This window comes from Elaeis guineensis, chromosome 6 (assembly GCF_000442705.2).
Source record: "Elaeis guineensis isolate ETL-2024a chromosome 6, EG11, whole genome shotgun sequence".
NCBI classification, from domain to species: domain Eukaryota; kingdom Viridiplantae; phylum Streptophyta; class Magnoliopsida; order Arecales; family Arecaceae; genus Elaeis; species Elaeis guineensis.
Window position 1 is genome coordinate 123,201,046 of NC_025998.2, and position 17,675 is coordinate 123,218,720.

Sequence of the window (17,675 nt, forward strand, 5' to 3'; positions counted from 1 at the left end):
GGGCCTTCTAAGAGAGAGAGAGCTTTTGAGAGGGGAACTTCTAGAGAGAGAGAATTGAGTGTACAAGGGTTGAAAGTGAGGTCTCCTCTTGTAAATTTTTTTTTTTATAGTGAAATTTGCATGTCCCGTGGAGGCGAGTCCTTTTGTGGCTTATCCACGTATTTTGATTATTTTTGTTTTATTTTTTTTTCTTCTTACTGCATCACGTGATATTGAAGGGATCTTGAGAGGTGGTGTCCTGACCAATTGATAATCAAGAAACAAGGGAATGAATTGTTGCTTTTGCCCCTTGATCATAGCAATTTCCTTGCAATTAGGATCTGATCTGATAGGATTCTCACCAAACAAATTTTGATACCTCCATATGGAATCCATGTGTGGAAGATGACGTACATGGCCTCTCTCGCGTATCCCTCGCCAAAAGGACGATCTTTTCATTCTCAAATGACCCGTCAAATGCTTCAACAAAGAAAAGAAAATAAAAGAAAAGACCCCGTCAACCCTCCGTTTAATATCTCCACCTACTCCCACTCGCTTCTCTAACCAAAGTCCAAGCAATCCAGGCTATATCCATTGATAGACCATTAACAATTTGATCTCTCCCTCTCTCTCTCCCTCTCTCTCTCAAATACCAAACAAATTCCATTCCCTTGCCTCACGCTTTGCCTGCTCATTTTCCAATACTATCAAACGTCGGAGGGCAAGAAGTGCATGACTGCACGCATGAGAGCTCCCTTTCCAACCAACCACTTCATTTTAGCTTTCAATCCGTCCAATACCACACAAAGAAAAAGAGAGATGAGTTTCCACGGATCCCACTCTTTAGGGAACGTACCCTTCTCATGGGAGAACAAGCCAGGGGTGTCCAAGGTCACACCAAGCTTTGAGGAGCCACTCAAGCTGCCACCACCACCGTGCTCGACCGATAGCCCGAAGCTCGCAGTGCATGGGCTGTATGTCCCTCTCCCTCCATGCCCCTTCCAGCCTCCTCGAAGGATCTCGCCGAAGAAGGGGATGTCACGAAGGGAGGACGACCCCTTCCTCGCCGCCTACATGGAGTGCACCAAGAGTGTTAATAAGCAAAAGAAGGCGTCTAAAGGTAAGGCTGGCTTAGAGAAGGTTGGGCTTGGGTTTTCTTGCAAGCATGCATGTGGCGTTAGAGAGGATGGCATGGTGAGGCTGTCACAACTTCGTCTAATCCACCTTAAAGGGGAGAGAATGAGAAGAGGAGATGGAAGGTTGGGGATCAAGAGTCCCAAGGGCAGAGGTTATTAATTCTTTAGGCTTTTGGTTTGTTAGTTTGGTTCGAGTTCTGAAGAGTTTTTGATAAATAAAAACACCTTTTTAATTTCAAGTTACTGCACCATATGTTTTTTTTTTTTTTTTGCTTTAATAAGAGTTCTTGTTCTCGATTTATAGATCATGTTATATCATGTTTAATTAGTGCAGATCTAAATATTAAAAGTTCAGTTGTTGATGGAATTAAAATTCCACAATCGACGTAAAAGGGACTCTACCAGTGAATGGAAGGTAGAAAGTAAGGAAAGAAGATAAGCATTGACTTGTCGTTGTCAAAGAATCGATGAAAAATGAGATCAAGAATAATGTTTTTTTTTCTGAAGTAGTAAGGTCAAGATTTAAGGAGGACCAAATCAACTAAATCACATAGAAAAAGACATATCAGGAATAGAATCAATAAAATTGAGCCCTTTTTTTTTATATAAATTTCATTTTTATAATGCTGCATATCTTTGTGTATTTATGAAATTTCTAAATATTATTTTATGTATTATAAATTGGAGAATGTGAAGGTATATTTGTTGATGGGGGACATCTTGCCTTGTTCAAACTATACATATCACCTCTTATACCATTTGAGGTGTAGTGAGATTCCATGAACATGCAATTATACCTGGGGAAATTAGAACACAATGCTCACAACATGAAGCCAGGCTGCTCATAAATTAACCTGTGATGTGGCAGCTGTTTGAAATATATATAGTACTCTATGTAGGAAGAAAAAGGCTGAACCACTGTCCTATTTAATCTGTTTGGGAGGATAAGAGTTTATCAGCATAGCATGTCATGAGGTATTAGTCTGGTTGGGTAAATGTCTGCAAACAAAAAGAAGAAGCGTGTGACTTCATTCTTTCTCATCCTTTGTATTTGGAAGTTAGCAGCTGCAAGATGAACAAATTGCTATTAGGTAAGAGTAAGACGACAGACTAATAGATTGGAGCTGGCTACTGAAATAGATGCCCTAAGGCAACTTCACAAAGCTATACTTGTAAAAATGGCTGCATATATATTGATTGACAAGGCTATCTCATCCAACAATTAGCCATTTGAAGAGAGACGGTTAGAAGTTCAGCATCCCCCATTTGGAAGACATCTACTTTGGACAGGGATTATATCCTTTGCATGAAAGAAGGATTCACTTTCCTTCATATGAATCTACCATTGGATCGCGCAATTGTCGCTTCAAGATCTATGCAGGTGGATAAAAAAATGAATTAATTCGGAATGCATTGAGGTTTATGTAGGGAGCGATCCAATGGTCGAAGTCATGAAAAAGGATCAATCGCAAAAGTTGCAATCTGAACCTACCTACTTTTCCATCACAAGCCTAGGCACTAGAGATGCATGCGGAGCTTCGGGGTTCACTATCTTGATCCATAATCAGTGTGGCATGACCCTCGAATACCTAAAAAGTTCGCTTTGTCTCTTTTTTTTCTTTCCTCTATTTTTTTTTTTTTGAGAAGAAAGATGGGCGTGGAGCCCGAGAAAATACATTGCATTTAGTTTGCTGAGTTATTTTGCAATGCTCTAAGTAGATTATGTAAAATATCTTTTCAGGATATTGAGCATATTTCTAAAAATCTGTTTGGACGATTGAGCTCAAAATCCCATAGAAATAATGAGTTTGGACCAATACAACTAGCTAAATAAGGCTTGACTAGGTCTGTCTTTATAAATATCCAGAGAATCATTTTTTCCGGCGTAAATCCCATGAAAAATAAAGAGGACCTACTTTGCTGGGCCCCGTAAATCCCATGAAAAATAGAAAGGACCTACTTTGCTGGCCCAAATCCCATAAGGAGCAAACGAGAGCACAGTAGGTCTTTTTTTCTTCTTATAGGATTCGGATTACCCACTACAATGGTTTTCTAGATAGTTGTAAAGACAGGCCTTGTCAAGCCTGATTTAGGTGATTTTATTGGCTCAAACCCATGATTTTTATGGGATTTTGGGCTTGGTCATTCAAATAGGCTCTAAGTAGATTTAAATTATGTGGAATGTCTTCTCAAGATATTGCCCATATTTGTGAGAGTGGATTTTATAAAAACAGCTTTTTCTGAGATGATCTAGCTTTAAATGATCTACTTTTTGACTTATAGCCTCCCAAATTATTAAGGAATTGGGGTAGGACAAGAAGAGATGATCAAATAATTCCTCAGCCGCATCCCAAAATATGCATCCTCCCATGTTTTTGCTTAGTTTCTTCCCAAGTTTATCTCCTGCATTTAACTTATTTTTGAGACCAAGTCAAGGAAAGAACTTTAAGTGGCACAGACATTCTTTAGAGGGATTTGGCAAAGACAACAGTATTTCCTCTTTGAATGGTAAATAAATAGAGGGAGGTTGAAGCAAACTTGAATTTGCTATGTGGAAAACATCAAGATGATGTTTTCTTTTTCCTTCTTTATTTGCTACCATTGTCTTGTTTTGTAGTTCACGGAAGACATGAATTTATTAGGTGTTCTTTTCTCCTCATTTTCTCTATGGGATCAGGGGGATTGAAGCTTTAGGAAGGGCCTGTTAGATAAAAGTGAGCTTGTGATCAGGGAGAAGGAAGGATCTTAGTCTGTTCACTTTGAATCATTTGAAAGAAACTTGAAAAAAGATTAAAAAAATTGATGAAAATAGGATTTAGTACTCTTTTCTTTCATCAATGATTCAAAAACTAATTAAGGTACATAGTCTATATTTGTAATAATGAGATCCGTCATTGTACAACTCGGATTGAATTTTTTTCCTAATTTGAATAGAACTAGTTTTTCAAAAATAAATATAACTCATAAAAATATATACAAAAAAATTAAAATCCTATAGGAGGTACATTTTATGTTAAGTTTTTGCCCGCATTTAAGATTGTGGGGTGGATTGAAATATATTGTGGGTCCGAAAATGTTAAGTGATCCGGAATAAAATATATGATCCGATACGGTCCAAAAAAAAAGCTTTAGTTGTGAAGTGAAAGGTAGGACCGTTCTAAACTCAAGTATATTTCTTTTATACGGATCTTTTTCTGAAGTTAAGAGAATAGTTTTTTGAAAGAGAGAAAGAGAGTTTTGGATGTACAGGGATTAGGATTTGAGAGATTCTTTGTCAATCTTGAAAATCTTCCACAGGCTATAGTGAATTTTTCTAGTCTCTCCCATGGATATAGGCAAAGATTGCCGAACCACATAAATCTTGGGTGTCTTGATCTTTTTTTTTTCTTTTCTTATTTTATTTTTTGAACTCTCGATTTGTCGCAACATCTTAACTCCTATATTAATTTTGCTTTCTATTGCTTTATTTAACTCTTTTCGGATTGAAAGATATCACTAATCAAAGTTTTCATGAAAAAAAAAAAAAGATTTGAGTAGCACGATAGAAGGTTGCATCATATCATAGATCTCAAAAAGTTACTTTCTTTTTTATAAGAAAAAGATCATTCTAATCTAGGCATCATATGATAAAGTTATAAACTCTTGAAATTTGTTGTGGATTCTATTTTTCGATATGGTAGATCTTATTTTTAAACTCTATTCAGCTCTATTTGTAACGGATAAAGTGATTTATATTGAGTCTGGTTATGCTTCTAGATCAAAATCTTAAGGGTACATAGTTTATTCTTATACACTATTTTGTGCTCTAAGATCATATGAATTTCATAATCATAGGAAACGATCTGCAAACGAATGTGATTATATTGTGCTTGGATACTTAGCAACTTGATACTTTTGTTTACATGATAAAACATAAGTATGAGAATAATTTTTCATATTCTTTATTCTTTTAAAATTAGGTTCAACAAGTTAGATTACCTAATCCTCCATGTGCAGAAGAGAATATCCTCAACCACTCGGGGAAAAGTTTCCCTACTTCAATAAAAACATCCAGATTTCCCTTATTAAACCTTGCCTTTGTCTCTTATGATGCCTATGTGAGAGGCTATAGGACAAAAACGTGGAAAGAAAACGAAAAAACGGACCACCAACAGACAGTGCTAATCAAATATTGCTAACAGTTGTTTTGGCAATAAAATATGAGTAATTGTCTGTTAAAGAGGACAGACTAGTGATATGAGAAATAAACATAGTAGGTGAGTGGTACGGAAACAAAGAATGCAGAGCTTGGAAGGAAGATACAACGTACAAGGACAAATCTAATGTCTCAGAATTAGGTCAATGTTCCTAGATATATACTATATTGTGTCCCATTTTCCTCCTCTCGAGCATAGATTATATACCAATGCTGAAGTTTGTAAAAGCCTTTAAAAGCAACAAGAGCAAGAAGATGTCTTCTTTTGCAAAACCAAAAAAAAAAAAAAAAAAATCTTAAATTTCTCTCTAGCCAAATTTTCCCAAAAATATAAATGGCTATCAAATACAAATTGTAATCAAGCATTTTGTCACTGACTTAATTTTGCCAGCTAATTTAGTCTCTGCTCTTTCATTTCTCCAGTTCGAAGCCAAAATGTTGATTTGAATCTTTTGTCTTTTAGTTCATGTTGGACCACTGCCTTTTTTATGACTAACAACTCAAGCTTACAATTTAAATAAAATGCTCAGAAAGACAGACAAATGCCAAGACTTAAAATGTCAGCTTCCCTCTACTAAATAAAGAAGCTTCATCTGGTCCTTCAATCGCAGTTTTTTAAAGAGTTGGAATATATCAATGGAGCTTTGAAAGGGACTCCATGATTAGTAGTCAGGGGTTGATTTGGAAGCAATGGTTTGCAACAAGCCTCGCTTAGGCCATGCAAGTAGGAAAAAAAAAGGTTTGTTATGGATGGCTAATGCCTTGTTATTTCACGGTTCTTCTGTTAAGCCTCTAATGCAATGCTGCATCACTTGTCAATTATTCTCTGGGGTGGTAAAAGTCAAATCAGACAATGAACATTGAACAGAATCAAACCCTCTGAGGCTACTGAAGACAATGATTTTTTCTTGTTCAGCTATAAACATTAACATAACATTATGTGCACGCCTTGAAAAGTTACTTTTAGTCCAATTCATGCAAAGCTCATTGAAGGTTATGAAGGATGGCAATACTCCCATCAGCAAGCATATAGATGTGCCATGATGAATGTGACATGAAGATGAAGGTGTCTCTCAATGTCTAATCTTTTGATCTTACCTTCTCATTATGTAAGCCATCATGCAGGTGTTTGATCTCAAGGCAAAGCACTGGTCGCCATAATGCCAGTGTCATACTAGTTGGTCCTCAATGTTCACGTGTGGTGGGGGAGGTGGTGAGCCCAACCTCCTAATTAGAGATGTTTTGTAGGGTCCTTGGTGAGTGGGTGCAAAGATTTCTCGGGACACCACTAGAAACCTTCACCATATGGTGCTTTCAATAGTAAGTGGAAAAAAAAAGAACAGCTGGCTTGGTCGTGGCAAAACAATGACAACACCGAAATAATTAGGGATGTCAATGCTTAACCATTTAACCCATTTAACTGATTTCAACTTATTAGATTTTTTATTAAATAAAATTATTAGATCTCTGGATTTGGATTTTAGAACTATCTAATAAATAGGTCTAATTTATGTATCTGACCCGATTGCCATCTCTAAATACAATCTCCAAATTCTCTTTCGAAGAAAATTCACATATCTATTGGATGGGTATGGGATTAGCTGGTAATTGTACTTCATTGGCTAATTTAGCATGAAAAGAACTTTCGCATGAGATCAGCTGGTCATTGCTCATTTATAAGATTCCTTTAGCATCCCCTTCTGTAATTACCTAATAAATTGGAGGAAGTATTTTACTTTCGCCATTAAAATAACCTTTCAACAAACAAAAAAAATTCTCCTGTTACTATGGGGGTGGGCTAAAATATCGACATCAATGCTCATCTAGGCAATTGACATGCACATGGTTTGATGTAACGGTGGATCGTGACAGGTCCAAATTTCTCTATTACACCTACTCACTATTCACACACAAGACATGCGCACATGAACTCCATTGTCCCCTCTTCTATTGCTTCTGCCCGTGATTTTTTTAGCCACTTTTTTTCCTAAAGTGAAGCAACCACAACGCTGCAAGTTGAATCGTAGCATTGCTACTGTTGTAGTTTTTGCCTATGCTTTTAAGGATGTTGAGGTCAATGATTGGTGAATTTTTCCCCTTCAAAGAAGAAAATGAGAAAACATGGTGAAAGAAGGATCATATGAAGCAATGTAAAATAAAAGCTCTTAATTATATGTGGTCCTAGGAGCAATTAATTGATTTTTTTCTTTTTTGTATTTCTTTATCATTTAATCTGACATAAATCTTGAAACTGAGATTGCATTTCTAAAATTAGAGGTCGCTAGTTTATCTCAAATGATTTATGTCAAGGGCAAGTGAAGTACAAGGCTTGTTGGTGTTGACAATTTAGAATTTAGTAAAAAAACTAATTAGAAGATATTATATGAATTTTTTTTTATCTTAAATAAGTATCCAAGATTAATCCAGTACGTAGTTCATATGGGACTAAATACATCCTGCATAAATCCTCATAAAGAGCTATTACTCATAAATATTACCTATTGTCTCTTGGTCTCCATTTTGGAATGCTCAAATGAAAATTTCTATGTTTTTAAGCTTTGGAATTTCTTATGCTCTGGGAAAGGACAATCAGGTTTGTTTTTGGGAAGACAGATGGACCAAGGAGTTTACCTTTGAAAGACTGCTTCCCTTGCTCTTAACTTTTGGCCTCTAATTTGTTCAGTTCCTATTATATCTTGGGATATTAATTCTAATTGCTGGACGATTGGATTTGGAAGGATTCTAGCTATTCAGCTTGCTATAGGATACTGGGATTTATTAGACCCCATTAATAGCTTGTCTTTATCCGAGAGCTATGATAGTATTATGTGGCGATAGACTGCTTGTTAGAATTTCTCTGCAAGTCATCTTATCGGTTTCTTAAATTTTGGAGGCATTACTATTCCAAGGATTACGGAGATTTGGAAAACTTGTGCTTCTGATGAGGTCAATCTCTTTTGTTGGCTTGCCACTAGAGACAGGATTTTAATTGCTGACAACTTGATCAAAAGATGATGGCCTCATGCTCTAGCTTGTACTTTGTACAACTCAGTGGATGAAACTGTTGGTCACATATATACTTTTTGATATTCCTTTTCTTGAAGAAATTGGGGATTCTATGGATTCAAGCTGGATATCTCTTCTCATCTAAGCTCAAACCAGGATCTATGGAGTGACTGGTTGAACTAAAATTTATCAAAAGATTTTGAGGCCCGGATGGATGCTGCTATGAATGAAATTATTACAGAAGATTTTGATTCAAATAAATATGATAGAATTTTTAACAGTCAAAAACAAGTCATTAGAAGAGCTAATCATGGTTTAGGAGAAATATGATAGAATTTTTAATAGTGAAAAACAAATCATTAGAAGAGCTGATCATGGTAATCCCAAACTGGCAGAAAGATTGAAGTTCTATTCCTCTTCTAAGCAATTTAACTCGTGTTGATATATGTCGTTGCCTTTGTTTCTCCTAGCTAAGACAACCTCCTTTCATCTTTTCTTCAATTTTATTTCTCATGAACCTCTCTCTCTCTCTCTCTCTCTCTCTCTCTCTCTAAAAAAAAGAAAAAAAATCCACCAGCTGAAGAGATGCTTTCCTTATCCCTCTCTCTTTCCAGCCATCCATCTGCGTGCCTTTGTGCGACTCTTCAGTGGAGATTTTATTTTTATATGTACGATAACCAACTGTTGTGTTTGCTTAGAGCCATAACTAATCAATATACCATTGACTCGTGACTCCCAAGATGGCCAATAAAAGAAAAAAACAAGCTCAAGGGACACTTTGTCTTTTCTTCTGGTATTATCATAGAGATTCCCCAAGCTACAATCCGAGTCAAAAAAGAAATACTTTAACTAATAGAGAAAAAACTAGCTTTCATGATATGCTAATAATTAGACTTTTTTTTGGGGGTTTCATGAGAACAAAAGGATGGTGATAGACATTGATAATTAGACTTACAGTCCTTTGGATGTGTATGGAAAGTCTAGCATGTCCAACAGAGTCTCTTCTCTGATCTCTTCAAAGATTACAGCTTCCATCTCAATTCCAATCTCTCTAACCTCAGTTTGGAAATGCTTCCATTCTTCTCTAGACTCTGAGACTTCTAAATCCACCAACTGGGCTATGTCAGTGACATCTCCTCTTTGCTTTTCCCATGTAAAGATCCGCTCCTTAATGATGCTTTTAACTCTCTCTGGGCTCAAACATTCATAGGAGTCCCAAATCCTTTTCTCCACCTCCCTCACACAGTCCAACAGAAGTTGGTATGATCGATCTAACTCCTTCTTGCTCCGGGCATGCTGAGAAAGAAAAGAAGCAGACCCAAGAAGCTCTTCAAAACCAACCCAAGAAGCATCCTTTGTTTCTATTCCTGAACTAAAACTTGATGCTGATCAGGGGGAACCGAAAAAAAAAAAAAAGGGAAGAAGAAACAAAGTTACAATTTATATAGATGTTAGGGGTTGAAGTAATGCAGCTATATATATATACTTCATAGAAAGCTTAACTTACAATGGTTGTGAATGGGGGAGGCTTCACAAGAGTGCAGTTCAAGCACTGAAATAGGACTCAGCTGGTTGGAGTCCTCCAAAGATTTCCACTGTATCTCTCCACTTAATTCTCCTTCATTGACAGCACTGGAACTGGACAACCTGTGGAATTCTGTGACATGGCTCTCCCTTCCCAGATCAAAGAGACAACCAAAGACACTCCATCTCCCACTCTCAACAGCTAGGCCTTCCCAGCTTAAAGCCTTCCTGATGGCCTTCTGACACAAAAATTTGCTTAGTATGCAACTTATAACACCACCTCTCTTCCTCCTGAAGCCATGGCTGCTGAGCCTTGGCAGCCCAGTGCAAGCACTCTCAGGAGAGCACATGACTCTGGCCTGAGGCCTCACTGCCCTATCTGAATACCCATTCTCTAAGAGGTAGACATCCAGCAAGAAAGGTTCTTGCTGTTCTTCTAGCAGCTCAAAGAGCCTCCTGTGGTGCTGCACTTGTCTGGGTGGAGAGGCCATTAGATCTCCACCTCGAAGGCTTTGTAGGAGATTTGATAAGATGATTTAGACTGTAGAAAGAGGAGGAAAAGACTTGGAGGTGGCTTGGATATGAGTGAAAGAGAGATGGGAGGACGAGAGATGGGAGAAAGAGAGGAGGGAGAAAAGAATCAGATATCTGTTTCCTGATTTGCAAGTAACCCTTGAGTCTAGGCAGACCTGGGAAAGAATCTGAGGGTTGTTTGGAATTACTTTTGGGCTATTTGTGGGGAGAGACATGGTAGCCTTTCTGAACCTGGGACAAAGCCTGTCATCAGGTAGAATAGATGAACCGAGCAATATGTCCTTTCTTAAAAGTATGGTCTGCGTTGTGCGCTGATACAAAGCTACAAAACCATTTGAATTTTCTACACATACACTCTAGGAATCTATTACATATAACCCCCTGACAAGCCACTATTTGTATGTCAACCCCTAAAGAACTGTTGAACAACAAAATAAATATTAGGGTATTGTTTAACCTAAGGGGTGGATTATTTGTTTGCCTCTAGTTGCCCGTACTTGAGTGAGGTTAATGACTTAAAGCCCATTTCTAGCTAGTATCATTCATGTTTCTTGTTTGGTGCTTCCCGAGTCATCTTTCACTTGGCAGCTTCTTTCAAGTCTCTGCTTCCTTTTCATCATCATTTCCGAGCATAAAATGATCATATAAAGTGCTTGGATCTATATTTTTTTCCTTCTCTCTTCTTCTTTATGAATTAGATTGAAAATACCATATTCTGACTCAGAATCTAGCAAATATATGAAGCAAAGTTCACCATCCCGTTAATGAATTCTCTACCAGTATTATCCTGATACAATATTAATATGGCTGAGATCGACTCGATGAGCTGAGACTCAGTACGCTCCTCGTACCAAATCTCATTTTGATATTGGTACAATATGGTATGTCTAGTATATAAAATGATACATATTGGTACGGCAAATCTTGGTAATCGAAAAAAGGGTCTTGTTTACAAAATGCTTATGAGGATTACGTACCTTGTGGCAAATGCTTCTTAATTGTAAAGGTGAATTTGAACCAGTCAAGTATGGCTTTTGTAGGCAGATTTTGAGGGTGTACTTGCAAATGTTGTCATCTTTATCCGGACCGGTGAGTCATGCGCGCGGTGAATTCCAGCGGTGGGAACGAACTGCACGGTTCAAATGTCATCAAAATGATCCGAGTAGCCAAAAGAAAATGTGGTTGCCAAGTATCCAATGGTCCCTGCCAGGTTGTTGGGTAGTGGGTGGAGGCATGCGTCCGTGACAAGAGAGAAAAGATTGAACTGATTTGTTGGTGGGATTCTGGGGGCGAATGGAGTGGTGGTTTGCCTGCTACTCTCCAAAGTGTACTGCTTCTCCTTTGTCATGGTGGTGTGGTACCATGCCGAGAGGTGCGAATGCTTCAAACTTCAAAACCATCCCACCTTTTGGCCCTCTTCTGCTCTCAGCCCGAGGGCATGCCTTCAGGGGCCAGGAGTCACTCTTCGCTGCTCCTTTTCCACTTGGCAGTGACGAATCCAACCCCAGTCCAGGTCATTTCCTTTGGCTCCTCTCCCCAAGAACAAGAAACATGGCTAGCCATTAGCTTGCACCGCTTTTGGGTTTCCATGTTTGTGTAATGTGCTCACCTTTCAGGCCCCCACCTTTAAAAAGAGCTTTGTTCAACCAGAGGAAGGGAAAGTGGACCTGGTCATGGATGGATTAATCCACAACCTCCTAGTGGCCAGCTGCTTTGATTTCAAATGGGCCATGGGGTTGTACTTTGTAAAGCAGGGCAATCAGATTTCCACTGAACAAATTTCTTAGTGCTACCACTAGCACTCAAGTAGATGTGTCCATGCTACTGACCATTGCTCCCCCAACATCACCTGTGGAGGGCCTGCCATTTATGCACGTGACCTTTCATTTCTGATGTGGATCTACCAGAGCTTATTACCATTCCATGATGGAAATTTGTCAAGTTATGTGCTTCCATATCCAATCTCTTTTCTTCAAAGATATGGTGATTTGATAGAATGCCTTTTTCTCTCCTCACTTTTCTTATCAACTTTTCTTGGTCTTTAGCTGCACGCATGCACAAGCACGTTTAAAAGTATGCAGCCTTGACTGTTGACACATTATACTTGAAAACTTGCCCTGTATGATGGAATATATATGATCATGTTTGAAAAAAATTACCTAATATGGCTTGGTTCACTTAAATTTTCTTTAATCCTTTTTGTCGCATGAGTGAACCATCATGTCTATATATGTACAGCTTTAACCATGAATCATCACACTTCAATATTTACCCTGCTAACTGAAGAAAAACCAGTCTAATAGAACTTGAAACTGCGACTTAGGGACATTAACAAATCATTATCATCATATGCCTAAAAAAAATGAATGGAGTATGAAAGGAATGAACCAATCATTCATGGAGGCCTCCACTTTATAAATTATGAAATGATCTATAAAAAATTGAGAATCTACTTATTATTGAATGTAACTTGATGTTCATCTTCTAAAAACCTTTTCCTTTTACCTTCCCATTAGGTGATTTTAAACTACAGGACAAGAGAGTTCCCTCCAGAGTACTTTTGAATCCACCCCGCGGAGTTGGGATTCCCTGCCCCATGGTACTCCCAGAACCCAATATACCTTGATCTCTAGGCAAAACACAACCATGTAAAAGCCTTCTAGCACAAGGAAAGTTACAAGTATCGAAACATCAAGGTAGATTTTTATTCCTAATTGCATATATAAACTTTCTGATGATGATTGAAAGTTTTTTTTTTTTTTTTTCTTTGAAGATGATTGAGAAGATCATATAAACTCTTGCTTCACATACCTCTATGAAAACCCAAATCAAAGCATCGGTTCCCCACCATGGTTCGGAGATCTTCATGTGACTGATGCTACTGGTTGTATCTATTCTAGGCTTTATATACAAAGCAGCCTCTCCAACAATAACCAAAAAAAAAAAAAATCCATCACAAACAAATTAAAACAACAACAACAACAACAGTAAAAAAAAAAAAAAAAATCAGTTCCTCCACCTATAGCCACAGAAGATGCTGGCAGATTCATCTTTCTTCTCAGCACACTCCTGCTAGTGTGTTTCCAACCCCAACTTCCAAGGAGAACAACCCACATATATACTATCAGAAGTCCATTTGTGAGTTCCAGCCATTTATTCATAGTAAAACCAAAAGACTGTGAAATTATTGTCTAGAAAAGTGGAAAAAAAATCACGTGTGCTTTCCATCCAAAAGCATCAGAGAAAAATTTTCCACGATCAGCACAATTGTTGGGCATTGGACTACTCAATTGCACTTTTCAGGCCTTGTTCCATTCTTTTTCTCTCTCATTACTTGCTTAAATAAAGAGAATATCTTTCATTTGCTTCATTTCTGTAAGAAATAAGAGAATTTAAAGCAAAGAAAGAGAAAAGAAAAGAAAAGAAAAATCTTCTTCAAATTCTCAATGGGGTAGCCACTGTTTGATTTTTGTTTGTATTACCATTTTGAGTCACAAGCACCTGAACTATGCTTTCAAATGTACGGCAGATGAAAGCAACAGTGATATAAGCCAATGATTAATGACATTAGTGCGTGACTTTTTCTTTTTACTGCGAGCGAAATTATGGATTCTGTTAAAGATGCTTACACATCAAAAGATAAGTCAACCAATGTGTTGAGAGTAGTACTGTAGGCTGCCAGTCCAATGAAGACAAACAAAATGTTTCTTGCGCCACTTGGCATAGGTGGATTAATATAACTCATGGGATGTAGTACTAGATGTGGGGGGGGGGGGCGCTTTAATATGGAATTTCCAAGAGAGCAATTCATGGACCATTGGAACTTTTCTATGGTACTGACTGTTGTATGGTTTTGACTACATTAATTTTTTATTTTATTCAATAATTTTTTTAGATAAATTATAATAAGGTGCAATGTCTATTTAGTATTAGATATTTAAGAGCTATATATAGAAGTAATATGGGAGACTTAATCGATTTTTTTGTCAATTGAAGGAGAACAAATACTCTGGTTCCTAGATCCTCAAATAGTCACAGCTATGGGATTGGATGGCTGTTGATAGTGAATGATGACCATAAGATGATGGCAGTCTTTTCTCAGTTGCTAGAGTAGAGAATTCACGTAAACATCTGGGTCTGGCATATCACAATGATTCGCAAGTTTGAAAACATGGCTGACACTGCACTATCAAAAGTGACCATGTTGTCAAGTTTACTATATATTCCAAGGATTGTTGTGAGTTTGTCACGCCCCAAACCCAACATCCGAATCGGATACGTGATGGCCGCACATTCCTTAGAGCAAGCTCTAAAGAATATGCAAGGCCAAAATAAATCATTACAACCTTAACATCCATAACAATTAATTTCAGTAATAATTCATAAAACCTTGCATAATTATAAATTAATTTTCTTCAATCCTCTGAGCAGGTACTATGACACTCTATCTATCCATCTGCTCACCCATAAATCTAAGTCATAGCCAATCATGAACGTCCTGTAACTCTGAGAAGAAAAAGAAAGATGAAGAGGTGTGAGCTTTACAGCCCAATAAGAATTTTCATATCACACTGATATAATAATATAGTCTGAAAATAAGGATAAGCAATAAAATATAAAATCTCATGTTCAATGTCTAGAATAATGCAAACATCCATAAATTTTCTGTCTTGTTAAAATAGATGCATCATCATATGTTAACAGGTGAAACACTTTTATTCAACAATTATTTCATGTCTTATCTTTCATTTCTCTTTTCATAATCACATGATTTTTAACATTTTCTTTCTGGCTCTGGACTATCCAAGTCTATACCTCAGTCATCATCCGGATCGAATCCACTTAAAAAATCTTTCAAGGCTGTCCCAAGATGAGCTCCTGACCGGCTATCCCACGTACGAAAAGTTCGTGAGAGGCTGTCCCAAGCGTAAGCTCCTAGCAGGCTGTCCCAGGCATGAGCTCCTGGCCGGCTGATTCACCTGTAAGCCAGTGGGGGCTGTCCCAGGCATAAGCTCCTGGCGGGCTATTCCATATGACAAGGCTAGTCCATACCATATATCTCTTTCTTTTCATTTAATCATTTTGTGTTGATTTCATCAAATCAATTCCGACTTGCATTATGATCAATTCAGATATGTCATATCCATATAATCATACCATCAATCTCTGATACATATATATATTGACATAACATACTCATGCTTAAAATCAAATAACAGTATCTCAGGTATAATAAATTCATCGATCTCAAATCCGACGATGCAAAACCAATAATGCAAGACCAACAGTAAAATAGCATATTTATAATGATAATCATGTACAGGGATTCTTACCTTTATCGATGACTGATCAAGCACAGAAATCAATGTTCTTCTTTGATTTATGAATTTCACAAACAAAATATTCCACTCAATATCTTATGCAGACAATCATATTTCTTCATGATCCTGATCAAATATAAAAATCATATATGAAAAAAATTACCGATAATCGATCTTAATAACACAAATCTAGGATTTCTCCTAGGATTACCCAAAACTAAGATTCGTCTAAGTATCTAGACCCTCCATTGGTCCACAAGACTTTTAGAGAGAGAAAATTCATGAAGAGAGAGAAAATTTTAGAGAGAGAAAGTAGAGAGAGAAAATGTAGAGAGAAGGTAGAGAGAGGAGAGAGGAAAGAGAGAGAAAGGAGAGAGAGGAAAATTCTCTCTCTTCTTCTTTTTTTTTCTATTTTTGTTTTTTTTTCTTTTTTCCTTTTCTTTTTCTTTTTCTTTTTCTTCTTCCTTCTTCTTTTCTTTTCTTCCCGTGGTCTCCCTTGGGCCGAAACAGGGAAAGACTGTGAGGTCCCCCTCGATGGAACGGGCTCCGACAAGGTGGGCGGCATCCATGCGACGGCGACAGAGCAAGGCCGGCCGGCGGCGAGGTTCGGTCAGCGAGCTTTCTCCCTTTTTTTTTTCGAAAAAATAGGGGACCCGCTCCTTTCTTCATGATTTTCGACCATTGGCTGATCGCCGACGGCCAAGGCTTACCGAGGACGACAGGTAGAAAGGTGAGGGTCCTACCCTAGGGGTGAGACGTCGCAACCGACGGCGCTGGTGGCCGGAAAAGAGAAGAGAGGATCCGACTGAAACAGAGCAAAACAGGGGTTTACCTTGTTCATGGATTTTCCGACGATCCCAACGGCCGGTGAGGGTCTAAAGCCATGGAAAGAAAGAGAAGAGGGAGAGGAAGAAAGATTGAACCCTTACCTGAACTCCGATGGCCTCTTCGACCTTCGATTTCTGACGAACACAAGAAAAGGGTGCCGCGGCTTCCATGGAGAAAAGGAAAGAAATCAGGCTCAACGGTCGCCGGTGGAAGCTCGAGAGGGAGAGGAGAGGCTTATTTATAAAGGGTCCTAGAGTTTCAACTGTCCTAGAACCCTTCTCCGATCGGGATTCATCGGAGAAGAAGACTCCCATCGGGAGTCTTCTTCCTGTTCTATTTTTTTTTTTTTGTATGGCTTTGGGCTTTTGGGCTTGATCCAGGGTTCAAAGTGGGCCGGGGTGTTACATTCTTCCCCTCTTCAAATAATTTCGTCCTCGAAATTAAGTTATGTTGTTTGAGATATATTCTAAAAAAAAATATATATGCATCATGTCTTTTATTTCTCATGATCTTGTTATAACAAAAATTATTTGAAACCTCAACTCATCCCCTTTTTTTTTTTTTAAAGAATAGTAACATTTTGATCTTATATTAAAAATACCTTAGTTATTTATCTAATATATTCCACTCGAAGTTCATAATTGTCTCAGACTACCTATGATGTAAAAATAAAGAAAGGTCGAACATTGGACACTCTTCACGATTATCGATTTCTTTCTTCTCTTGACCTTCTAACAAATTTTATATTTAGACTCTCATCTTAAGAAAAATCTCAATCTTCTATATCAGTTCGAGTAACAATATTAAATTTTTTTAAAAAATATGAGATCTATGACAGGACATTCTAAGTTTGAACTAATATCAGAACTATCAAGCTATTAATAAACTTGAGATATCTAGGATTTCTTGACATTATCTATAATGAAGCAACCTACTAACAAAAATTATCCGACTATGATCAGATTAAAATTATTCTTTATTTACAACTAATGTATTTCATAATATCTTCGAAATCAAAGAATTAATATTTCTAATCAATTTAACCCACCATGCTTTTGCTGCGCACTTTGATCTTAATTTATCAAATTATATAATTATATCAAAGATAAAAATATCCTTATATGTTAGATCGATCCAGGATAGATCCAACCT

The 17,675-nt window shown here is 37.5% G+C and overlaps 2 protein-coding genes across 2 annotated transcripts; one reads left to right on the forward strand and one right to left on the reverse strand.

The window, feature by feature from the left end:
• The first annotated feature begins 600 nt into the window (after window positions 1–600).
• On the forward strand, window positions 601–1,357 carry LOC105060063 (uncharacterized). Its single transcript, XM_010943652.4, has one exon. It carries the CDS (start codon window positions 712–714, stop codon window positions 1,273–1,275), a length of 564 nt encoding a protein of 187 aa, XP_010941954.1. The 5' UTR covers window positions 601–711; the 3' UTR covers window positions 1,276–1,357.
• Window positions 1,358–9,121: 7,764 nt separating this feature from the next.
• On the reverse strand, window positions 9,122–10,476 carry LOC105060062 (uncharacterized). Its single transcript, XM_010943651.2, has 2 exons — window positions 9,824–10,476; window positions 9,122–9,701 (listed from the first exon to the last, which is right to left on the reverse strand). Exons 1-2 carry the CDS (start codon window positions 10,329–10,331, stop codon window positions 9,268–9,270), a joined length of 942 nt encoding a protein of 313 aa, XP_010941953.1. The 5' UTR covers window positions 10,332–10,476; the 3' UTR covers window positions 9,122–9,267.
• Between the last annotated feature and the right edge of the window lie 7,199 nt (window positions 10,477–17,675).